This window comes from Gopherus flavomarginatus, chromosome 6 (assembly GCF_025201925.1).
Source record: "Gopherus flavomarginatus isolate rGopFla2 chromosome 6, rGopFla2.mat.asm, whole genome shotgun sequence".
Taxonomy (NCBI): domain Eukaryota; kingdom Metazoa; phylum Chordata; order Testudines; family Testudinidae; genus Gopherus; species Gopherus flavomarginatus.
In genome coordinates, this window is record NC_066622.1 from 129,821,071 (window position 1) to 129,847,318 (window position 26,248).

Genomic DNA, 26,248 nt, shown 5'->3' on the forward strand with positions numbered 1-26,248 from the left:
TACTAGTTGATTAGAAGACAAGACAGAGAGTATGTTGCAATCCTATGCAGTGTATTCTTTAAGAGGTGAGAGAAACATCTTCACCACCATAGCCCACCAAAAACATCCTGGAAACAGAAAGCATGTTATGCATTTCGAAAGCTTTATATAATTAGGAAGGAAAAAGATCAGGAAACATTTGCACCGCTCTGCTGTGGCACATCAAGAATTTGGAGACTGGCATTTTTCTTTTCAAGATATTTTTACCTTTTGGTTGAGATGTAAAACCCAAAAGGCCAGATTTTCTGATCTGCAAAGGCTGCAAGTGACCATAAAACTATAGAATAACAGTGGAGAATCTACCCTGTTCAGGAATTTTCTACTGGTGTACACCAGCCTTCCCCTCCCACCGAATGAGAGAATATGGGTGAGATGAGGTGAGGAAGAGGCAAAGCAAAGCAGAGCTCTGCTACACCCAATCCTCTTCTGGTGTAAGGCCCATTATACCAAGCACAGGCAGCCTGGAAATGAGGGAGTCATTGCAGCTGTTAATCTCCATGATGGCTGAGTACAGCTCAGGGAGTGAAGAATTAGGGCCACCCTAAATTCCTAGGCTAGGTGGCTATGCACTGTTACGCCACATCCCAACCAAGGGTTGACTGAGGTGAAATAATTCTTACAACAAGTTAAGAGCCGGTCCTGAAGTGCTGATGTGGCCAAACCTTTCTTAACTTCAGTGAGCAAAACTCCTACAGCTGGACTGCAGAATTGGAGCTACAGTTTTTGAATTCATTTGTAAAACATTTTGAGATCCTTCTGGAAGAAAGTCACTGTCACAAGATGGGCTGGCCCTTTAAGGGATTTGGACTCAGCCCTACCTGTGCCTTGTCATCAGGACCCTGGTGATGAGTTTGGGCTTCAGCTGATGGTTGGCTTCATGTGATGGTAGCCCATTGACAGGTCTTCCTATGAGAGAGAGACTGTTCCTTCAGAGAGAGAGAGGGAGGCCAGGAACTAGGACAGACCTGGGAGAGGGCTCTCCAGACAAACCCAGAGGGGACTTGGCAGAGGTGCCCTGCTCAAAGGGGTGCAGGGAGCTGAGCGAGAGAGAGCTGAGGTATATCCTCTGATATAAGAGGATCTGGGGAGAGAGGCCTGCAGGGATCTGGGGAGAGAGAAAAGGAAAAGGGCTTCCCTTATCAGCGAAGGAAAAGGCCTGGCTGGAACAACTTATAGTTAGTGGCAGGAGCAGAAACCTTAAGAGATGTAACAGCTGTCAAAGGAAGAGGCTTGAGGAAACACTAGGCAGGAGGAGCTGGGTTTTTGGAAAGAAGCCCAGCAAGGGGCTTAAGAAACTGGAGTGGGGAGACAGGAGAAAGACATGTTTTAGCTGCTGTTATACATCTTGTTTTTTTATAATTGTGGTGATGTGTTAATAAACCCAGACCCCAAGAGGGGGTATTATTAGACTCACTGGGCGCAGTTTTTGAGAAACCCAAGGAGGGGAAACTGAGTCAGAAGCAGGGTTCCATGCCGGATAAGGCCTGACTGTTACAGTCACCCATATAAAAGAAGTCCTCATCTCCTCTGCACTGAAAATTGAATTGTACTGTGCTATTTCTCCCTATGATACTTGACACTTTGGATGATCATCACCTTCTCGTTGCAGTAAGAGGAACTCGTTGCTGGGGATATTGAACACAATATAAACTGAGGCCATTTGATTGCAACATGGAATGAATGGAAGACTAATATCGTAGTTCAAACATTGCACTGATGTATGCAGGGACCTTCAGAACTAGAGTTCAAGACAAATGTCTTCCTACCCCACCAACCACAGCAGACCCCAGTCTTCTCTCGTCTTGGAAGGTGATCTCTCATAAAAGTGAAATAGATTGTTGTGAACAACATGGGCTAAAATCTCTTGCCACCAGCCACATTCCAGAATGAGCTCTCAGATACGAGTAACGTAAACAGCAATTAAAGGGGGGAAATTAACAACCATGTGCAGTATGGAGATGAGCAAAATGAAGGTTAAGTGCACTTTCACTTCTCTGCATCACATTAAATAATGTTACAGGTCTTTCCCTTGTAGGTCAGAACATCCCTGGATTCCCTGGGAATAGCAGCTGGGTTGCCGCTGCAGCCTGTACACGCTGTTTCAGACTGTTGAGTTGCCCCCTTTGGGGTAGGGACTGCCTTGGCAGAAACCTTCCAAGGATCTGTATACTCAGTCACAAGCCCAAAGCCCAATCACTTCTGAACTATGAGGAACAACAGATTCAAATTTGCATCAGGATCCAAACTTGGTAGCTTGTGTTATGACCACATGCAGCTGGTTGCGTGGGCTAAATTGGGAGCGGTGTAATATCAGCTGAGTGGTAGGGCACTCAGATACTTGATTCCATGACTGGCAGGGACTGTGGGAATTCTGTGTCGCACTCAGCTCCTGGGAACACATGGGTGTGAGACACACCTTGGTGCAAAATAATAGCTGCTGTATAGTCAGTAGCAGCATTAATGAACCAATCAAAGGAGCTCAGTTCAGACATCCTACACAAGAGTTGTGATACCAGACCTCTGATACAGGGATAGATAACCAACGTAGACCAAAGAATCTGCCTTTGGTGAAGGTGCAGGGTAGACCCAGAACCAATACTGTCTAACCTTCACATTTCATGACATGAGCGCGTTAATCCCTTCTGGCATGGACAGGCAGAAAGCTTTAGGCAAGAAAGAAGCTGGGAGGAGTTGCTGAAACCTAGTGTTAGGGGACGTGAGCAAAAAAAGAACGAAAAAATCCGTGTGAAACTTTTTTTGCGTCAAGATGCTCTGTGAATCTCTGAAACATTCAACAGGATCTGCTGTGGTCTAGGAAATATCTCAAAGCAGGAACATCTCATTGAAATGTCTTCCCATGGACAGCTTTAATGATATGAACAGGCCTAAGTGAGGAAATCTATCCACCGAATGTAAACCCAATCTAGCTAGAACAATTTGTCTGGAGAGTGTACACTATAGGCTCAAAAGGCTAAATACAGTCTGATCTGATACTGTTATATCAGAGGTCATCATGGTGGATTCTGTTTGTCACTTATTTCAGGTAATAGGAATCCTTGCTTTAAGCTACTTATACATTAAACTACTTATATTAGATGTCTTACATACCTATTTAGGCAAATGGTGCCCAAAGTGAGAGAGAACCTATGCAGAATTTGAGAATAGTGGACATACAGTATCATCTCTAAATACTTTAGCAAGAAATAAGAAGGACAATAAGTTTGAAACGTATTTTACTAGAATTACTTCAGGGTTTTCCCCCTATATTAGCAATAGCGGTGTTGACTTTCATGTGCTGCCATAGTTTATGTAATAGGTTAACACTGAAATTGTATGTTAAGTACTATATGTGCAATGTCAAATGAATTATTAACTATTGTTATTATTAATTATATAATTCTGGTAGCACCTGGAGGCCTCAGTCAGGGCCTGGGCCTCATTGTGGTAGTGCTGTGTATGATTACATAGTTCATGACCGCCCCTGCCCCACGGAGCCTAGCGTCAGACAAGGTGTATCAAACAGGTGCAGCTGCGAGGGAGTGGGAAGGATGAATGGAGAAACTATAATAGGATATTATAGCATCTGTAGCAATGAACCCAGTCAATGAAATGGAGAAAAGGAAGCGCATTAAAATGGTAGCTTGAAAAGGATGCAGCTCTTACAGGAATTTAGCAGGGTTCAAAGGGGGACCACATTGTTACATAGCTAACAAAGAACAGACAGAGTTAATGCAAACAAAGTGCATTGGAAAGGAGCTAGAACCTGATGCCTCAGGCTTTAAACCGAACTTGATTAGGGATTAGGATAAAACTAGCATGTGAGGCAGATTACCCCATCTCTCTACCACAGGACTTTTTGCACTGTTGTGTGAAACATTTGGTGCTAGCCACTGTTGGAGACAGGATACTGGACTAGGTGGATCTCAGGTCTGATCCAGTCTGGTAATGTCTATGTTTTTACTTTAGTTACGTATGTTCTGTACTGTATGTATAGATATGTGTACTGCTGGCACTGGGATTAATGAGGGCAAATAAAAACTGACTGTACTTACTGTATTTATTTTAGTCTCTTTTATCATAGATACATAAAAGTTTGATGGAAAGACCTATCCATCCATCTCCTGGCCCACTGGAAGAATGTTCCTTTCTGGACATTTTCAAGTGTTTTGTCCAATCTGGTTTCAAATGTGTCAACCAATGGACCTTCCATCACTTCCCATAAGACACTATTCTACAGCCCAACACGTCACTCCTGGGAAATGGTCATGTCTCCCTCTAGTGGGAGGCCCCAGAGGTGATAAATACCTGCCACCTACTGACAGCTAAGAATTGTTGCTACTCTTATAATTTGTACTGTGATAGTATCGTGGGGCCCCAATGGAGATCAAGGTCCCATTGTATGAGGTGCTGTTTGAACACTTCAGTCAGGAGGCGCTTTTGTGGCAGTTGTAGAACAAACTGGAGCTAGATTTGCTTGTGCTAGCTCGCTCAACAAAAGCAACGTAGCAGCATAGCCCCCCAGTTATAAGTCTGCCTGGAACCCTCCATATGTAGGAGTGGCTAACCCCCTGCTGTCCCCAGGCTGCCACTCCACTGCTATTTTTAGTGAGCTAGCTTGATCACTTCTCTTGGGTATGCCTACATGTGCTGCCATCACACCTTCTGATTGGCTATCCACAGTGAGAGAGTATCTCTGCCCCAAGGAGCTTGCACTTTAAATACTTCTCTAGTTCAAGGGGTGAGGATTTGTGCCTTTTGTGCCGCTGATCATGCATGTGACCCTTGCTGACAACAGTGGTGTGAGTACATATGGAGCCATGCTAGATTATATTGATCTCTTTCTCCACAGAGTCAGTTTTTATGGCTAACTTAGTGCAAGTTAATGCAATATTTCCCGTTGTGTGGTGCTCAGATCCCTGGTGGACACAAAGGGGTAGGTAGAGGAGGGGAGATGCATGAGATGTGTGAGGGCTCAGTTCTGTATGATGCTGAGCATTTGGGCCTGATCTTGATACTTATGCACATGAATAATCCTATTGACTTCAGTGGGACAGCTCATGTACTTAAAGTGCTTCACTGGATCACGGCTGAGTGCTCAGCACCTTGCAGGATCGAGTCCTAAACTGAGCTGGGGAAATCTTTAACAAGACCCAGTGGAAAGGGGCTACAACTAGTGGGCTTTTTGTTTTTTTCGTTTGTTTCTGAAGGGGGCTCAGCTTTGGAGAGTGCTGAGTTAGCATGTCCTGTGTTTCTTACATAATAGAAACAAGCCCTGTTTCCCACCACCCCAGTTCAAAGGGGAGAAGTGAACAGCACGTGCATGCCCTTGCTATTCACTTTTATAACATAACTGCAGAGACCGAGGAAAGAAAGATCAGTGTCATCATTTCCCATTATGATAGAAAGAAAAATCAAGCCATGTTTTATTTTTCCTGTAAAACAATACAGTTTCCCCGCCCTTCCCCGTGAGTAAAATAAACATTGTTTTAAGTAGTAAAGTACAGTTATAAAGTGTGTTTGGGCGGGGGGAGGGGAACGTGTTAAGAACTGCAGCTGGGCTGTGTCTCACAGTAAAACAGCGCAGATTCCAAGCATGAAGATTAGATGACTGAGAATAGCTGCAAGGAAATCACAAAGAGTAAGGTAAGTTCTCAGCTGAAACCTTCAGATGTCTTACATTAAATTCTGTTTAGGTTCTTATCCTGTGCCCATCAACTTGGCATCTGAGCTCCCTAAAATGACGCGGTCCGTGTGTTAGGCTTAATATTTAGATTTTGAAATGTGTTTTAAAAATCCAACCAGGAACAGAAATGTTTTTGTGGCATTTTTTGTAAGTTAGGGAAAACGTTGGTTTGTTTCTGCATTTGAACATTCTTCTGCAGTGATGGAAACCCCCAAACACAGCGGCATAGAGCTCGTGCATGAAAATACAAGTGAAACTAACACTAGACAGAAAGGGCAACTGCCAGGTCTAGTTTCACTGTCCAAGGTACCTCAAGTGCCAAAAAAGGAAACAAACCACATAAATGTTGCAGAATAAAAATTGATGTTGAAAATTCTTTCTTCTGTAGGAACTCTGTTTGCTCTGAGTAGATTTACAAGTTTTTAAAAAAGCATATGGGATCAATATGGACAGTTGCTTTCTGGGATGGGCATTTTTGGTGTCTTACTTTTCTCTTTACCTGAAAAGTTGTAGGAACTGGATAAACCTCCGCCTGTATAATATTAGAAAAGAGAACAATTGGATGGCATCGTTTAAAGGAAGGCAAAATCCAGCAGTGTGATTAGGGGGAACAGAACAGATAACATGCAGAAAGTATGTTACAGTTTGCTAAGTATTTTCTCTCATGGCTTTAACATCTCCGCTGTGAACTTCATGGTGAACTCCTCCCGTCTCCAGGGCCTAATTCTCCTCTTGCTTATATTGAGGTAAGTGTGCATATAGGAACAAGAGCACTGAAGTGGGTGAAGTTACACCAGGGTAAGTGAGAGGAGAATTCTCATTTACTTTAAAGGCTTCTTTATACCACTCAGTTAGCATAAAGGGGCTGTAAAGTTGGTGTTGATTTAATTACCACCTTGGGGTAAAGGGCCGCTAGTGAAAATGAGAATTAGGCCCATAGTGTTCAAAGAATCCGCACCAAAAGACTTGCACATGAGGGCTGGATCCTACAGTCCTAAGAGTGTTAACTTCTGGGCCCTCCTCTAGGGAGAAGTAGGCACAGGTGGACAGATGTGATGGGTTTGAGCTACATTTGTGTGTGTGTGTGTAGGGGCGGGGGGATATTGCTGGGAGGACTGGCCAGTGGATCCACAGTTGTGCAGATACATCAGCCAAAGAGACTTATTCATAGAAACACTTGCAGCACAGCTTCACTGACACCCAGCAGACTCAGGGGAGGATTCCCCCGCTCCTCCACCACCACAGTGGACCATCCCTGCATGCAGCCCCTTAACCCAGGCTGCCCGTGCATTTCAGGATTATAGTCGCTGAACTCTATGGTCGCTTTATCTATGGAGGGACTTTGGAACTGGTCCTTCTACAGCAATTGTAGCAAAATTCTACCCTTCCAAGTAACCACCCTAGTCTAAAGATTGCTATTTAACTGCTGCTAATCTTCTCCATTCTCTGTCTAGGGACAGATTTATATGGAAGCAGTACCTCTCCCTCTTACTGTCAGCCCTGCCCAGAGAATGACTGACTGTTCTCCTATGTGACACTTCATAAGAGAGAGAAACTCTTTCCCAAATAGAAAACATCGACACTTACTGTGCACTGCAAATTCCGCCGCTAGAACTCCTCCAGTTTGTTCGGTGCGTCGTTTTCGTTTTTCACATGGCTCAAAAGAAGACAGTCATTTATTTAAAAAAAGAAACCCTGCAGTTTTACTTTGTTAGAAAATGAAATCTCAGCCAGTCCTTGTATTTTGCATTTTAAAAGGAAATCCAACAGACTCCAACAGGGCCATCCCTAGATATTTTGGTGCCCCCTATGCAGCCCCCCCCACCATGGAGCCCCCTAAACCCCTGCTGCAGTCCCCCAGGATGTAGCTTAGGGGAAGAGGTGGAGTGGGGGTGGGGCAAGGGCTTTGGAGAAGAGGTGGAGTGGGGGCGGGGCTGGGGCGGAGCAGCAGTGGGGGCTTTGGGGGAGAGATGGAGTGGGGGCGGGGCTGGGGCAGAGCAGGGGTGGGGGCTTTGGGGAAGAGGTGGAATGGGGGCAGAGCAGGGGTGGGGGCTTTGGGGAAGAGGTGGAGTGGGAGTGGGGGTGGGGCTGGGGCAGGGGTGGGGGATTTGGGGAAGAGGTGGGGTGGAAGAGGGGCTGGGGCTTTGGGGAAGATGCAGAACAGGGGTGGGGGCAGCTTTCCTGGCTGGCTCGGGTGGCCGAGGGATCAGGCTGGCCGGTGGAACAGCATGCAGCTGCATAGGGCATCAAATTTCCTGGTGCCTATGCAGCTGCGTGTTTGCGTATGGGTAGGAACAGCCCTGGCCTCCAATTACTAGCTCCTTGCATCACTCCTGAGAGGGGCAGAGCAGGACCAACGCTCACTTTTCTAAGAGAATCCTTCTTCCATATTTTCTGAGAATCCCAGGGTGGATTCAAATGGGCCATAGGCAGCAGTCCTTCAAAAATGGCCTTCAAATTAATTTACTGCTGCTTTAAGGTACTGAAATGACAGCTGCCATCAAGACTCATGTCTTGTATCTAACCACAGGCTTGGCCAACCTGCCCTCTCCACAATAGCTTAGAGAAACCCCCTTTAGAGGGGGAAAGCAGGGTTGGTCCCCATGTGTTCAATCCTTGGCTGCTCTATCAGGTGATCATTGAGGATACTGCTATGGTTATTGCCAGCTGAGATTCCCGTCAGCCTGAGACCACCAAATTCATTCCTCATAGACCACCAAATATGTAGCATAATGCCTTCTGTCACTATTAGTCTTGCACTACAGCCTGAGTCATCTTGCTTGTTCCTGGCCCTTCCAGATCGCATAACTTGTTTATTTTTACACAAGCTGCACATGGTAACTTAGGTTTCCAGAAAAATACATTGCTTGTAACCCCAGAGCCACCACTGGCATTCAAGCTTATCTGCAGCAGATAGGCTGCAAGGCTTTCTGGTCAGAATGGGCTTCACCAGCTGTTTGACTCCTGGAACTCTTTGTTTCTGCCAATGAAACAATCCCCATCGTACACTCTCAGGTCAGCTGCAGAAGATTTGTGGCAGCTGAACCCTGATAATGGGAATACTTGGATGTACTGAAACCACCAGCTTGGCTGTCTGTCAGGTTCCATTCCAGGCCCAGGGATTCATAGAATCATAGAAGATTAGGGTTGGAAGGGACCTCAGGCGGTCATCTAGTCCAACCCCCTGCTCAAAGCAGGACCAATCCCCAGCTAAATCATCTCAGGCAGGGCTTTGTCAAGCCTGACCTTAAAAACCTCTAAGGAAGGAGATTCCACCACCTCCCTAGGTAACCCATTCCAGTGCTTCACCACCCTCCTAGTGAAAAAGTTTTTCCTAATATCCAGCCTAAACCTTCCCCCTGCAACTTGAGACCATTACTCCTTGTTCTGTCATCTGGTACCTCTTAGAACAGTCTAGATCCATCCTCTTTGGACCCCCCTTTCAGGTAGTTGAAAGCAGCTATCAAATTCTTCTCTTCTGCAGACTAAGCAATCCCAGTTCCCTCAGCCTCTCCTCATAAGTCTTGTGCTCCGGTCCCTTAATTATTTTTGTTGCCCTCTGCTGGACTCTTTCCAATTTTTCCACATCCTTCTTGTATTGTGGGGCCCAAAACTGAACACAGTACTCCAGATGAGGCCTGACCAGTGACGAATAGAGGGGAATGATCACGTCCCTCGATCTGCTGGCAATGCTCTTATTTATACAGTCCAAAATGACGTTAACCTTCTTGGCAACAAGAGCACACTGTTGACTCATATCCAGCTTCTCATCCACTTCTTGTCCACTGTAACTAGGTCCTTTTCTGCAGAACTGCTGCCTAGCTACTCGGTCCCTAGTCTGTAGCAGTGCATGGGATTCTTCCATCCTAAGTGCAGGACTCTGCACTTGTCCTTGTTGAACCTCATCTGACTGCTTTTGGCCCAATCCTCTAATTTGTCTAGGTCCTTCTATATCCTATCCCTACCCTCCAGAATATCTACCACTCCTCCCAGTTTAGTGTCATCAGCAAACTTGCTGAGGGTGCAGTCCATGCCATCCTCCAGATCATTAATGAAGATATTGAACAAAACCAGCCCCAGGACCAACCCTTGGGGCACTCCACTTGAAACCGGCTGCCAACTAGACATGGAGCCGTTGAGCACTACACATTGAGCCCGACGATCTAGCCAGCTTTCTATCCACCTTATAGTCCATTCATCCAGCCCATACTTTAACTTGCTGGCAAGAATACTGTGGAAGACCATATCAAAAGCTTTGCTAAAGTCAAGGAATAACACGTCCACTGCTTTCCCCTCATCCACAGAGCCAGTTATCTCATCATAGAAGGCAATTAGGTTAGTCAGGCATGACTTGCCCTTGGTGAATCCATTCAAGGAGCTTTGTTTGCTTTATTTTCATAAATTATTTTGTTTACTTCTGGCTCCATGTGATGATAAGTGGGACATCCAGGAGGACTGGTAGGAGACTGTTTCCTGGACTTAGTTACATGTCATGGGTCAGGGTTACAAAAGTTTCATAGAGCTGGTTGGAAAAAACTGAACATTTTTTGAAAAACATGTTTTGATTTTTGTTTTCTTTTACTGTTTCTTTCAAAATTGAGATAGTTTTTTTTCACTCAGCTCTATTGATGGTGGAAAATCCTGAAAAAAATTCTATAAAAACTTTCACTGAACTTTTTCCATAACCTCCCCCCCGCAACTGAATTTGCACCAAAACCTTTGATCAAACTTGAAATGCAGACATCAGCCTACCCAATACAGGGACAGTATGTGTTGACTCCAGTGGCTGCTCTGACAAGTGCATTGCTTTGGCTCCCTCTAGTGGACAAAACATAACCATGAAGAAACTTCTCTTGAGAGCGAAGAAACAGACCAGACCCCCAGATTCCAAACACTTGACTGGAGGGCTGACGACCTTGGATCTGAATTTTTAGCTTGGGCCCATCTCTAATTCTTAGCGGAAGGACTTACCACAGGGCAGGAAAACTTTTCACTGTCACATACGTGTGTCTCACAGTGCAGCCAGACTTTGGACAGTTTGGGGATGTTTTGGAACCGGAAAGCATTGAACTGGAAGGTGGCCCGGCTGTTTTTCCCATTTTCGTGCACTAAGATAGAATTGTCCGTCGCGCACCTAGATTGCACATTGAAAAGCATCATGAGAACAGAAACAGCTGCAAGGCCTAACGGCCCTAGATATTTGATGCTCTGCTTTTTTAGCCTGCTCCGAATAGCAGTATCAGGATACTCCCTTTGACTGAATCTGGAGTGAGACAGGCATTCATAATGCTCTGCTTGAGCCCATCTTGATAGTCATTCTGCTCTTAGCTGCACCATTATGACATGTAGGGGAATACATGGGTTGCTTGGGTGTCAGTAAAAGCAGAATGTGATCCCTTCCATATAGCTTTTTCATGCAACTTTCTTACTTTTGGCATCCTTGGATGATTTTACAAACATTGGAGGGACAACACAGTCCTCTAGGTAACAAGATATTACCTATTAATCTGTCCTGGACTATGTGCCTCAGTACCATATCTCCCAGGCCGCTACTCAAACCGTAAGACCAGTCCCTCTTGTGCACACTTTGTATGACCATAGACCCTAATATCATGCTTTACCAACCAGAACAAACATGACCTAAAAACACCCACTTTAATATTCACGTAATCCATCCAAGTAACACATCGTTTGGTCTCACCCATGCAATTACCTACCCTTTTGTGATCAGTGGCCACTGGATTTGGTAGAAATACTCAGATGAAGGTGTTGCCCAGCAGTTGTTCAGAACTACTTTAAACCTGAGAGGAAACCAACCAATACGCTGATATCAGCAACAAACTATCTGTCAGCAACAGTTCTGGGTTGTAAATCAATACGTTTCATACCTGTTACTTAACCCCTTGGCTTCCACTCCAGCAAATACATCTGAACCAATTTCTGAGGTTTCAATGACAAAGGGAGCTTCTTTTTTACTTGAAAACTTGGCATTCTTTGAGAGAAAGAGGCAGCGTGCATTAATAACACCACCAAAGCAAAGACATGATTATGTAATAAAGCCAAGCACAGAAAAATGGAGTTCAGAAGTCTGGATTCCCCTGCTTGGGAGTGCTCTGATATGAGATTAGACACGATTAGCTTTACATATCACTATATCCATCCATCTTTGCTTACAGCATTTTCCCCATAAGGTCAGATCACAACAGTCACTGACATGATTAAGGCTTAAATTGCCAAGTTGAGTTGCAGGACGGCTCAGGAAACCATCTTCCTTTTGTCAGGAAAGGGGCTAGCTGGCTACTTTATGTTTTTGTCCAGCAAGAAAGAAGAGGCTTCTGCAAAAGACAGACTGAGTGTGTTTTGCTGAACTGACAAAGTTTGCATGCTCACGTCCATTGGACCCTGAGCCTCACAGCTTCTCCTTGCACTGTAGCAAAACAAAGCGAGTAAGAGACTGAAACCGTGTAAACAAAAGAAGTGTGGTGTACATTTCAAAGTGCTTATCTGTCTAGTTAAATAGATACACGACCCCAAAGCTCTACAGAGCCATCTTTCATCTGTTTCTTCCCTCGCTTTGTTTTCTAACATTCTCTTTCTCTAGCATGTTTCTCTTGCACTTTTCTCTCACATTCCTCTGGACAAAAAAAGCCTTGAGACATTACAGCTGTCTCTTGTAGCCATAGCTTTGAAATACCCAATAGGCTGCCTGTATTGAACTTAAACCTAAAGACTGTACTTAGGCTAACAACCATGGGATGGTCCATGACATTAAGACTCTACACTGGTTTATAATTGCTTAGCCTTTTTGCTCCAGTGTGATCTGCCCAGGAGTGGCCGGAAGAATTCTGAATCAGGCAAAATCCCTCTTGCAGTGAACCGCTGAAATGCGCACTCCTGCCCCTCGTGTCAAGTACACTCACTCCACCACATCTGCTGCATTGGCCTCGTCCCAGTAGCAACCTATTGACATGGGTTTTTTTTTGTAAAACAGCAGGTGCTTTCTATTTGGAGGGCTCTGGCACATTCCTCAGGGTTTAAGACTTGGAAGGGAAAATGTAGGGCTCCATGCTGCCCTCTGCTGGGAGAAAGCAGAATTTTCTACAGCCTTTTTTACAACGCAAGGAAATAATAGGAGATATACCAATCTCCTGTAGCTGGAAGGGACCTTGAAAGGTCATCAAGTCCAGCCCCCTGCCTTTGCTAGCAAGACCAAGTACTGATTTTTGCCCTAGATTCCTAAGTGGCCCCCTCAAGAATTGAGCTTACAACCCTGGGTTTAGCAGGCTAATGCTTAACCACTTAGCTATCCCTCCCCTCCCTAATGTTAAGCATCCTGAAGACACTGGGGAATGTATTTGTTATCTTTGGCCTGAGGCAATTAACATATTTGAAGGCATGAGACAGCCATAAGCCTAACTCAACATGTTGTTTTAAGATGCCAGCATGGATACTATGACATTCTCTGCCAAGAAACAGAAGGAATCTCTATGTAATGCTGAAGCTACAAGTGGGCTGAGCATCATTAATCCTAACCCAGCAATGAGCTGCACTTGTGAAGCTGGTTTTCCTGACCTCTATCACTTGACATTGATTTTTCTATTCGTTTCTTCCTCTGGTTTGTTTATTTCATTATGACTTTCATAGGTTCCCACACCAAATTGTGCAGGTGAAAATGTTTATGTATTGTTACTGAGTCTGTGTGCACAAAGAGCCATTTGGGCAATCAAAGTAGCTACATGCAAATGGTTATAAAATTCAAGCCCCTTTATGCCTTTTAGTTTCATTCTGAGCCATTTGGCATCACCATGAGAGTGATTAGCAGAGGTGGAAGGATCCATTTAGTGATAAAACAATATTATGCCCCAAACTGGAGCTGTTTGAATAGTACAAAGAATGGAGCTGATTGCAAAACAATTTCCATCCTGCAAGACATTTTGATATTTTGACCTTTTCTTTTCATCTTCAATTGGGGTAAAAATGAAGTATCAAAGCTTTTCACTGAATGTTTCAATCCAATGTAATGTTTCATTTCCTTTCTGCTCAGTGTCAATCTATGAGCTGCTGCAGTGCCTCTGTGGGGATTGTAGCTCTGGGTCCCTCATTCCATTATTTTTCCCTATGGGCCCTCTGCTCTGTACAGAGTATGTTCCCCCAAACTATAAGCTGGTCTATCCCTGCTCTATGTTGCACTGCAATAGCTGTAAGAACCTGCCATGCTAGAACTTGGGGGTTCTGGGTCACTGAAGCCATCGCATCACCACAGGAGGCTTAGGAGGACCCTGTGATGCTGGTAGAGTGACCAGATGTCCCAATTTTATAGGGACAGTCCCAATTTTGGGGTCTTTTTCTAATATAGGCTCCTATTACCGCCCGCCCCCATCCTGATTTTTCACATTTGCTGTCTGGTCACCCTAGTGGCTGGGCTCAGTAGGAGGTAACGCCCAGCAGGACTTGAGTGGCAGCTCCTCGCAGCCCACTGACTGTCTGGCACCAGTACTTAAGCCAGGAAGCCATTACAGGGAGCTGTCTAAGAAACAACATAGACTGTCTGCCTGCCTCTGCTTCAGACCCTCTGTGTAAGAGACCCGAGACTCCGGCTTCTGTCTCCTGACACCTGTCTCCTGCTTTGCCTTCTGGCCTGTCTTGGACTCCGGCTTTCTGGGACCCAGCCGGGCCTGACTCCTGCTCTGACCACTAAGTCTGACCACTCTGGTTGTGACAGTAGCTCAGCAATGAGGAGAAAAGAAACTGCACTGTCTCATGAGAGAATGAGTCTGGCTTGGAAGCTGGGCCCACTTGGGCAAATGGGGGCATGAGTGATCCGGAACTACAACTCCCATGAGGCATCATGGCAGCTATTTTGGGGCTGGTGGAAAGTTCCACCAAAACTGAGCTTTTTTCCCATGTTCTAAAGAGAAAATGTTTTGTTCAGAATATTTTGAGCAACCCTAACAAAGTAGTGATTCACTTATGTTTTGCCAATACATGTCATGAGTTAGCTCTACACTTATTCATAGTGGTCATTATTTGTGGTCTGTGAGCACTCTTGGAGGACTATTGGCTGTTTGTGACTCCTCCTTGGAGCATCAAGAAATTTAGTTACAATAATTAACTTGGTTAAAGAACAGACTGGAAATACCTTGTTCATTCTCCATCATTTGTTGTTCTCCCATCATTCAGCCAGGAACTAGCAACAGTGCTGTGGTACTTAACTGATCAGTCACACACCACAAATAACGAACATTAGCGGGGACCAATGCCTTTGGTTGTTGGTTCCCTAAAACCAGCGGGGATGGGGAAGATTCCACTGTTACCCTAAATCCAGTACGTATAGGGGAAGATCCCATCTATCCAAGCCCTGCAGAGGATCCGTATGCAAAGCCTCCCCATAGCTTGGCCTCAGGATTTGGCTCCATGTCATTGCTAATCATTAGTGTTGTGTTTCATTCATGCAAAATCTAGGCTACTGGGTTACCATCCACTTACCCTGTGATTTGATGGAAATAGATTATGGGGTTGGTTGCTGCTCTGCCAATACAGACAGACCCTCCCACCCCCTGAAAAGGTGGTAGAACTTTAAAAGAAAATCTTGCTGGCATGGGGCAAACATTGGAAATCTAATCCAGTGTGAACTAAAGTTCTCAGGGGAACACTAAACAGCCAGCGCATCAGAGAACAGCTAAGCAAATTTCAGGAGGAATGAAAGGGGCTTCTATATTTAGTGAGACTGGAGGATAGCAGCAGTGGCTGTGGATTCACACTGTTCTTTGTTTAGGCTAAAAGCAAAGTTTGGCTGTTTCTTCTGACACCAATCAAATCTGTAACCATGCAAGAGAGAAACAAGCCTCTATTCAGTGAAATCTGTGCCACAAAGGGACATTACATATTTTAAAAATGGTATATGAACTACTCTGTTCCATCTAGATTGATCCTTATTAATTTATTAGAAATAAGGCCCCCCTATAAATCCCCTGTTAATTAGCTGCTACATAGTGACAGTGTGCTCAATACCGTACAAAACAGAGGCTATGTGCTCCTTTTCCCATGGCTCTTATGGCTGGATTCCCTTCTCACGGATGCTGGGGGAAATATGGAATAGCTCCGAAGTGAGTGAACTCACCCCAGTGTGCAGGCTCTGAGAGACTAAATACTGGATGACAAGGAGCACTTACAGAGTAGAAGTTGAGGGATAATTGACTTTCAAATGAACCGGAGCTCCCATTCTTCACATGGACTGTCGCCACTCTAGAAAATTGAGAAAATTTCGTATGACTGCAACATATGCTATTGATAATGGATCCAGCCCCGTGCTGAAAACAGGGGAGTCTGTTCCTCCTGGTGGAGTTACCTTTGGTCAAAGGCAGCCTGGTTGACCAAGTAGTTTGCATGGTAAGTGCAGGTGAATGAATAATTCACAGGCTGGCTCTTCACAATTACCGAGCTGTCGTTGGAGACGATGGAGTTGTAGAAGTGATAGATAGGGTTTTTAAACTGCAGTCAGGGGGACAAAGAGAGAAATGCTGGCAGTGAAAGCTGGATGCAAACTGGGACCTCTGCCCGATGTTTGAAACAGGAAAAGGCAGTTCTTGTATCATAAATGATCAGCAAAACAGTCTGTTCTGGTTCTTTATGCATTTGTGTTACATTAGAACCTTGAGGCCCCATTTGCCGAGAGCTGGACACACAAGTAATGAAAACTGTAATGTTAATACATGCACGCATAGATGAATTGCACATGGACCTAACCCCTTGTGCATTTTGGCTGTGCCAGGGAGTAGGACCATCTGACTTCTCACATAAGTGTCAGTGATCCATGATATTGAAAAGCACTAGAACCTTTGACAAATCGTCAGAGTTTATATCCTGTCTGCCTCAGTGATATATATGCACATATAGCCTAACTCAAAGAACATTAATGGTCATGGGAATCTTTCCACTGACTTCAATGGGCTTTGGAATGGGCCCAGGCTGTACAAAGTAGCTGCCAACTCTTGCGAAGTGAATTTTTGCCCATGACGTACTTACCTCTGATTGAGTTCCACAGTAGGACTTGTTTTTGGGCGATAAGTCCGGGATCGTGAATTGGTAATATCCCGAATCATGAACTCCATTGTAGCAAATGCCTCCAAGAGCCAACTGATTAACTTCCCATCCATAGGGACATTCGGGAATTTTTGTAATGATGGTTTTAGGATAGCAATACACCAACATGATGTCTAAAAGGAAAAAAAAATACAGGTATTCTAAGTTGCATTTTCCTGCTGAGACTGATCTAGATCAGAACTTTGTGGGTAGTGTTTGTGGCTGGAGTTTACACTTGGACCTGCCTTTACCTCGAACTGGATTAAGGATCTGATTCAGGACCACTGATGTCACCGGAAGTTTATCTACTAACTTTAAAGGAAGCCTGTTTGAGGCCTATGGGAGTTTGGCATTTGAATCCCATTGGATTTATATCTATTGGGATTTGCCTGGCTAAACCCCTTTAGGTGTCTTTGAAAATCCAATCCACTAGCCTAAATCTAGAGAGCAAACCATCATAATCTAAATTCTTTGTGTGAAATTCTGTCCCCATTGGAGTCTGGGGGAGTTTTGCCTTTGACTTCGGAGGGGGCAGAATTTCACCCTTTGTGTAAATGTTATTAAAATCAGAACAGCTAATCAAAGAACAAAGAAAAAATGAAGTGAAACCGTACTATAATGAAATTGGTCAGATTAGAGTATGTTAATGTTATGGGCCCAGAGCTTTAGCTGGTGTCAATTAGCATATCACCATTGACTTCACTGGAAATAATCTGGGCAAGTGTGTTTGTTGTCTTCAGTAGACCTACATCTATTCATAGCAGCTTTAGATCCAGGCCATACCATTACTAAAAGTTTGTATATTAATACCCATCGCTGTAGATACAGTGCCAATGTAAACATAACGTCCACAATTTTCAAGCCAAAATGCAGTGCGCAGAAGATGAAACAAACAGACCAACCTTTTTAATAATGATCAGTACAGAGACATGAACATGAACTAGACCATGAAGATGAAGTACAGATATTACATATCTCAGCTACAGGGTTTCTTACTTGGTCTTGCGGGGATAGTGTGTCTTATTTACACGGAATCAGGTTGCATGAATTTGAATATATAAAAAGTAGAAGCAGCCTAAACACTGATGGGCTGAAAATTAATAAGACCACCAGTTACAGAAACAAAATGTTGTTAAAAAAAAAACCCAAACCAAAGAACACAGCTGCTTATGGGATACATAGGGCTTGATCCTGAATTCACTGGATATCCACCGGCTTTGCTTTGAGTTGTAGGTGCTCAAGGAAGACGGGATTGAGAATGTAGTTGTGGAGACATTAATAATTTCCACTTTTTTAAAATCAATGAACTTTCAAAACTCCCAGCCTGATCCTCTCTGTAAATGCGCTCTGATCCTGCACCCACACAAGTAACTCTGCACACATTAGTAGACCTACTGTGGGACTACTCACATGAGTAAAGCTCCTTACTCATGAGCATCTGTTAAAATTCATCAATAGCTCATGGAAATGATTCCTGCTGATCCATTTTGTTGACACAAACACCATGAACATGCAAATAAAGTGATACTTCATATTCTAAGGGCTCCTAGATAAATTTCTAATACATTTTCTCTAATTTTTGAAAGTTGCAAGCCAGGGTCCCAGTCCTGCACTTAATCAATTGGACTCCCAGGCAGAATTCAGTGGAGGATCAGAAAGTTACTTCCCTCTCCCAGGTACATACCCTGGTTATATATGTGAGGTTTCCAGCCCTACAAACCCTTAGGCACGCCAGTAGCCCAACTGGAGTCAATGAAACTACTCAGATGAGTAACGGCTGCTTATGTGGCAAGGTGCAGGATGTAGCCCTTGATATGTTAGAATGCTTTATATTCATTTCTATTTTCAGGGCTGTTCTAGGCCCTGATCCTGCAGAGATGCACACATGCATAACTTTATGCACTGTGACTGTGTCTTACTTTGTTTTCTGTGCTAGCTGAGACTAAAGTCAGACCAATAAAAACAGTGCCAGAATTAAAAACTTGAGAGCCTATAATTTAAATCCCTCAAGATAGATATTTCATTGCTACCTAACCAGAAACCCTTTGGCTTCTTTTAACTGTGAGAGAAGATCTTATTTAGAAAAATAAATCAAAGTTATTTTACCTGCTTTATTTGGACTGCAAGGGGCTGCAAAGGCCTGAACCAAGATGTTCAGCAGGTAAAGAGCAACAATCACCATTTCTTCCAAGGGGCCGAGAATACACTGGTAACAAAAGCAGAGTTTGCCTTTTAGAATACTGTTGGGTCTTAACACATTTGTTTAAAATGTTGATTTTTTTTAAAAAAGAGAAAATGTCTATGAAATTTTCCATTAATTGCAATCATAGAATTGTAGATGTGGTTTCACATACTCCTTAGTCACTGTTGGAAAAATCATTTTGTGATATTGATATGTCATCCAGCTTGATTGCAATTGCCGCTCAGAAATATTTACCGAGCACTTCTGCCTCTTTGGCATCATTATTGAGAATTTTAGTATCTGAGTCTAGTAATGGATTTGTACCACTGCCAGGATTTTTTGTTTTTTTCTTTTGGTTCCTGTAAAAGTCACAGAACAAAAGAGCTACAAATATGAATGAATCGAAATTAGACAATGAATATAAAGGAAAAAAGACAAGCAGGAAAAACAAAATCAAGCAAGAAAATAAGAAGAAAGGAGAAGAGCTAATTGGAAGGAGGAAGAAGTGTAGAGGTGAGTAAACATACATACTTTACTTAGCCAACCAGAGAAACTATTCCCATATTCAGTCCGGCTGTTTGTTATCCTGCAATATATATCTCACTCTCTCATGCAAAGCTGTTGAGAGAATGATGCAATTTCTCCTTTAATATTAGCCTTTGGGTTTGCAAAATAGCAGTATGAATTAATAGTATTAAGAGTTCAGCCACCTGCAAGCTGCTCGGCCCCAATGCAGGCATGTCCCAGCACAGACCAGCTAGCAGGATCAAATACTTGTATTTTTCCACACTAGACACTTTTTAGGTAATTCCTCTAGCTTACACAGATCGCTCAGCAGACAGAAATAACAAGTAGCATTTAGCCAATAATGTGCCCCGATAGAGAAACGATTTTTTCCTTTTGGAATTAGTATTTTCAACACAAAAACATTTTCAATCAATCAGCCTGTTTTTCTAATAATATATAAACTGTTTAAACTGTATATCCAAGTGGCAATTCCTTTAAAAAAAATCACATGCACCTATAAGAAGTTAAGGAATATAATACCTACAAGACAAGAACAGACAGAGGATTCAGGTGTTCATTCTCCCTGTTTTTTTCTGTTAGCTGTGTATCTGCTTTTACCAAGATGTCCTTCTTTCAAATGAATCCAGCTGGCATTATCGTCACTTTATATAGGCCATCTTGTGAAAGGGACCCATCTTTGGTTAAAGCTCAATCAAGCAGTAGTATCCAATAGGGTAGGATGGTCAAAAAGAATTGTACAAAGTAACTGAATGGAAAGTTCAGTTCCCCTGCTCTAGATTAGACATTACTAATGCTATCTGAATGAGGTTTAAACATATTTATTAAGGTCTTCAAACAGAGTTCTGCTAACAGTATCAAAGTTGCACCAAATTTGTTTTACATCTTAACTTGGAAGAGAGTATGCGGATTTTTATTTATTGGCAGAAAGCCAGTTTGCTGACTGAAACCTGCTTGCTTAAAAGACACTGAATGACCATTGGAGGTGAATGTCGAACAGGCACAAGGTAACTATGTGTCAGGAAGCAGGACCTGCAGCAGACTAACTCTCCAGGCAATCTAATAAGAGCAGCTAGCCTTTAGCAGGCTGCCTGATCCATTCCATCACCTGGCTGGTTGGACGGATCAGCAGACTGGCTCTTCAGACCAGCTGCAGCAGCAGTTCACTGGCTGCTCAAAGCAATTGCCCACAGTTATGATAGGTCCTGTGCCTGCTGGTCCCAGGACCATCTAGAGGATTCTGAGGGCCTGGGGCAAAGCGAGAGAGCTGTGGCGCTTATACTCACCCAGCAGTGGTCCAGGTTTTCGGCGGCACTTCAGCAGCGGGGGGCCCTTCAGTCGCTCTGCGTCTTCGGCAGCACTGATGGGCCCCCCACCGCCGAAATGCCGGCTGAAGAGCTGGACTGCCACCGGGCCAGGGCTTGTGGGGCAAATTGCCTCACTTGCCCCCCCCCCCCCAGCAGCCCTGCTTGGTCCAGCCCTGCTCTTGCCTTACCTGGTCTAACCCTTGTCTCTGATTCCTGACCTCTGACTTTGGGTCCAAACCTTGGCTCTGGCATCTGGCTGCTGAATTCAGTTCTGACCCTGGGCTCTGCCTCTGTCAGTGATCCTTGGCTTGGGCACCTTTCTGTCCTGACCACTATGCCTGACTGCCCACATCCTGGTCACAGATGCTACATGCCCAACTCTTATTGAATATCTATGGGAGTTAGGGCCTAGCTCACTTGGGTGTTTTTGAAAATCCCACCCTCTAATGTCACTCAGACACAGGAAAGAATATTCAATAAATTATCTGCCAGAGTTGGGGCTTTTTCATATGTCAGTAGGTTTTATTATCCTTTAACAGAGGCTCACATGAATCCAAACTGGAATATATTCCCTTAGGAGGGACTTGCCTTTTGCATCTAATCCCAGAAAAGCATCCATAATGGGTAAAAGTCACCCTTGTGCAGAGAGCCAGATCAAAAGGCCTATATACACCATGCACTGTGGCCAGCTGTGGCTGCAAATGTATGTGGGTAGCAGCACATGTAACCTGTGGCTTCCCCATGACAGTGGATCATACGGAGACCCAGTGATCATGACTGTAGCTCATCCACATTCTGTCCTTTACCAGGCTGTATACTAGGAGGTGCTGAGTCTGCCCCCAGCCATTCTACCAGTGTTCCCTCTAATTTCTTACGTCCATTTGCGGAATGAATTTTGTTATGGGCACCAATATACAGGTGATGTGTGGTAGGGGTGGGGCCGAGAGGTTCGGAGTGTGGGAGGGTGGTCAGGGCTGGGGCTGTGGGCTGGGATGCAGGGGGATGATGGCTCCAGCTAGGGGTGAAGGCTCTTTGGTAGGGCCAGGGATGAGGGGTTCAGGGTGAGGGAGGGAGCTCAGGGCTAGAGCAGTGGGTTGGTGTGTTCGGGGGGGTACAGGCTCTGGGGTGGGGTGGGATGAGGGGTTTGGGGGTGCAGGCTGATCTGCGGCTATGGTGGGAGAGAGGACTCCCCGCAGCCTTCTCTCACTGCAGCAGCTCTGGGCAAGGTGAGAGGCTCCTCTCCTCAGCCACGGCAGCTCTGGTGGGGCTGGGCTGGCAGTTCCTGGCAAAAAGGTGCCTCTCCTGGGCTGCGGCAGTTCTGGTGGGGCCAGACTGGGCTGGGGGGTGGGGTGCGGCTCCTTTTCCCAGCAGCTCCAGTGGGGCTGGGCTGGGCAGGGCCGGGGGAGTGGTACCTCTCCCTCCCTGTGCGGCTCTTGATAGCCTGCAGCAGCGCAGCTTACAGGGAACTTACTTAGCCTGCTACATAGTAGGAAGTTGGCATTTTCACTGTATTTGGGGACTTCAGAGGGTGCAGATGTCCAGTGAGGATTTTTGTAGAGCTGGTTGAAATTTTTCAAAAGAAAAATAGTTAAATTAAAAAAAAAGGAAAGGCTTTCATTCAAAATGAAAATTATGCAAAAAATCCCCCCATCTCTTTTATTTGTTTGTAAAATTCTTGCTGACTTTTTTGAATTACAAACTTTTGTCAAAGATTTGTATCAGAAACCACTAGAAACTGCTATCAAAACATTGATTGAAATATTTAAGCTGTCTGAAAACCTTATTTTCAGAAAGCTACATGTTTTGATAATGGTATCAATAAAAATGTCAATTAACAATTTTGCAAAAATGGAAAAAAATTGCTCTATTTTGAATCCTGCAAAATGTAAACAACTTCCACATTCTGAATTTTTCATAAAACTTCCCCCCAAAAAACCAACAAAAAACCAGCCTAGATTTTCCCAATAAAATGTATACAACTAAAGTGATTCCTTACATGGTGAGTTAGTATTAGGGAAGTTTTTAATGTGTATTAGCATTTCTAATGTGATGTGCAACTCCCTTTTCTCTTTTGGATAATACTTTCTACTCCTGCCATTTTTTTCTCCTTCTTATTCCTAATGAGATGAGTTAGTCGCAAATATCACAAGCAGTTTGTCCTTGGGGTGTACTGGAGGGGAACTTGATCTAAAAATAAGCAATAAGTTATGTGGAATTCTAGGATATTAGAGGAACAAGGTGGATGAGTTAATATCTTTTATTGGCTCAATTTCTGTTGGTGAGAGAGAGACAAGTTTGAGTCCTAATTTTCAGTTCTGTGTAACCTCGAAACATTGTCTCTCTCACCAATAGAAACTGGTCCAATAAAAGATGCTACCTCACCCACCTTGTCTCTCTAATGTGGAATTATAATAATATAAACACTATTTTCTAAATAGTAAAAACGTTGGGGTCATCTTAGGCTATGGATTTTTAAGCAGAACTCCCCAATGATTTCATTACAATGTGATGGTACAATATAGCCCAGGATATTTAAAGTAAAAATAGTGGAATACTGGACCTAATAATTCCCAATTCCATATTTCAAACAATAAGCCACAAGCCTGACTCTGCAACCTTTAGTCAAATAAGAATCGCAAGACTAGACCAGAGTATATTAAATAGACTGTGCCTTTTGCCCTCATGGGCCCAATTCCCTAAATCATTATCCATTGATTAAAATGAAATTACTTACACATGTATTGACATGCAAGATCAGGCCACTTGACCCTAGTTCACTGTCATTGCAACTGAGTTAAAGAATAGTCCATTATACAAGAACTAGAGAGCATGAGTCAACTGGTTTAATCCAATTACAGATGAGCCTGGGCCCTGACCAGAAATCCTGGAAGTGGTGATATTGAAAATCCAGATCTATAAGTAACTTTATAAAGCCCAAATCCAAATGTCTACTCATTTCTTGATCCAAAATTAAATGGAACATTTGTGGTGTGTGTGTGTTGTAACAACAAACAAAGAGAGAGAGATTGAGATAGAGAGTGGTTAGCTTATTGTTTTCATTGCTTTTGTTATTCTTTACTTCCTAGTTTTGCCTAGGACTGGAAACATAAGTATCAAAACATCATGAGACAGGGTACATGCAGCCCAAACACGAGGAAGGAACTCATGAGGAAGCCTGTCCTCTCAAGTTTGCCCATCCCACTTCTTCAGACTCAAGAACCAAATTCAGCCCTGTGGTAGACAAAGTGCAACTCCATTGACTTCAGAGGAGTTGAATTTGGGCTGATTTTGGCTCAAGGTGTTTAACTGAGATTTGGTCAAGACCTACATAGGTAAGGGCGTAATACAAACACCCTGACTGACAAAGACAGGAGCATCTATATTTTTGGTTGATCATCCTATAGCATTAGTAGAAACACTTAAAATACATGAAGATTACCTACATAGTAGTGCTTTTTCTTTGAAGCAGGGTGATGAAAAATATTCACCCCTCAGGTAACCCAACTGACTTCAGTGAAATTGCACCTAGACGGATTTATCTCAATAATTTTAGAAAGAAAATAAATCTCCCACAATCTCCTGGGGAAGTGGGGGAACCTCCATCTACCTGATACTCCTTTTAGATGAAAAGTACAAAACAGAATGAAGTCCATGAAACAAATTCGACTACAGTGCAGGTTGGTCTATAGATGTTTGCATTTGCATAAGAAACAAGGACTGCACAAAATGTACTTGGGCCAACCGGTATTTGATACCTGGACTGATAAAAGGTTAAGAACTAGGGGAGGTTTGTATTTCTCTGAGTAATTTAAAAAAAAATAAAAGCTCATTAAATACACCACTGAGACTCATCGCCCAGCCCCTCCCCTTAATTTAAGCAACATTCTACCAGTGTACAGATCAGTAAAAATCTCAGCAAAGAGTAAATGAAAGCTTTGTTGTGAATCTAACCTAAAAGGGCAGCTTGTCTCTTCTGCTTTGGTCCCCTCCTTTGACTGAGAGCTGAGCAAACATTTACTGTCTGGCTGTTACGTGATGGAAACTAGTCTATGATGGGATGGCTATTATGACATCTGTTTTTTTATTATACTGGACGAGAAAATAAAGCTGATGGATGCTCATATCTATAAGCAATGATATTATGGACCTTATCAAACTGTAACTGGAGTCAATGGAAAGACTGTAGCTGATTTCAGTGGGAATTAGATCTGGCCTATAACCCTGAATTCTAGATTCCACTTCACAATGGTGTTGTTTTGAGCACTGTGTTTCAAAGCACATTATAGAAAAATTGGGCCAAATACTGAAGTACTTATTCACTTCCATGGAATTTTGCCTAAGAGATAGATGACTAATTAAAAACTGAGGCCCAGATTCTCAAAGGTATCTAAGCTCCTAACTTCCATTGGTTTCAACAGGAGGTAGGAGCCAATCCCTTGCAGGTTCTGGGCCTATCAGCCTGATCATGCCATCCTTATTCACTCTAGTAGTCCTTATTTAGGAGGGTAGATAGTCTGGATGGATGTTGTGATGCTTATTTTCATACTTATATGTTGCTTTGAGATCTTGGGTGAAAGGCGATCTACCTAAGTACAAAGTATATTAACCTCTAAAAGCAATGATCCAATTATCCATTAGTTTACTCACAAAGTTAGACCTTTTCTTTCCTTGTGAATTATCCAGCAACAAACCCTGATTTGTCTAAATGTATATGTTATTAGTGATTGTTCAGTTAACAGAAGTGTAAATACATTTCAGTCCATGGAGTATTTGGGAATTGAGTGCTTGAGCTCTTCATAATGTTAGTCATGGTGTGTCATTGGATCGATCATTTGAGCGCATGATGGTCTTTCTGTTTCCTGACTGGATGGCTGAGCTAATTAAGCAGGTGGATAATGGAAAGGATTTACTCTAATTCATGCAGGTATTCCCTGATGTGTGGTGTGTGTGAATACAGCAGAAGAATAACCACTCCCCAGACATTTATATCAACCAGTTATTCTCCTGAATGTTCATGATGGCCCATTAAAAGTGGTGTGAACATGCTAGAAGTAAACATCTGTTGGTAACTGGAATCACTGCTCACAAATGTGACTTTTGTAGTATATACCCAGTTTTAACATCTAATTTAAATGAATATTCTTTTAAAATTTCTCTTACAAAGTTTTTGCCTGGGAATTTGTTTCCATTGGGACTCTCCGGGTATGTCTATACTGCAATTGGACACCTGCAGCTAGCCTGTGCCAGCTGACTCAGGCTTGCGGGCTTGGGATATAGGGCTGTTTAATTGCAGTGTAGATATTCAGGCTTGGGCTGCAGCCTAAGCTCTGGGATTCTCCCATCTTGCAGGGTTGTAGATCCCGGGCTCCAGTCTGAGCCCAAATATCTGCACCACAATTAAAAGTCCCTCAGCCCGAGTCCTGCAAGCCC

At 43.6% G+C, this 26,248-nt stretch overlaps 1 protein-coding gene across 1 annotated transcript; it reads right to left on the reverse strand.

The window, feature by feature from the left end:
* Window positions 1-5,585: 5,585 nt before the first annotated feature.
* TECTB (tectorin beta) lies at window positions 5,586-20,115 on the reverse strand. Its single transcript, XM_050958208.1, has 11 exons — window positions 20,038-20,115; window positions 18,911-19,010; window positions 16,748-16,938; window positions 16,071-16,213; window positions 15,895-15,967; window positions 11,611-11,714; window positions 11,440-11,523; window positions 10,694-10,856; window positions 7,310-7,379; window positions 6,222-6,254; window positions 5,586-5,657 (listed from the first exon to the last, which is right to left on the reverse strand). The coding sequence occupies exons 2-11, from the start codon at window positions 18,984-18,986 to the stop codon at window positions 5,605-5,607; spliced, it is 990 nt and encodes a 329-aa protein (XP_050814165.1). The 5' UTR covers window positions 18,987-19,010; window positions 20,038-20,115; the 3' UTR covers window positions 5,586-5,604.
* Between the last annotated feature and the right edge of the window lie 6,133 nt (window positions 20,116-26,248).

Excerpts from the sequence above, each read along its gene's own strand:
- TECTB (XM_050958208.1), bottom strand. The coding sequence starts at position 18,986 with ATGGTGATTGTTGCTCTTTACCTGCTGAACATCTTGGTTCAGGCCTTT. Across the intron at positions 16,214-16,747 it reads ACTGTGGAACTCAATCAGAG|TTTAAAAACCCTATCTATCA; the intron begins GTAAGTACGTCA and ends CCCTGACTGCAG. Across the intron at positions 10,857-11,439 it reads TGGCCACTGATCACAAAAGG|GTGCGCGACGGACAATTCTA; the intron begins GTAGGTAATTGC and ends TGTGCAATCTAG.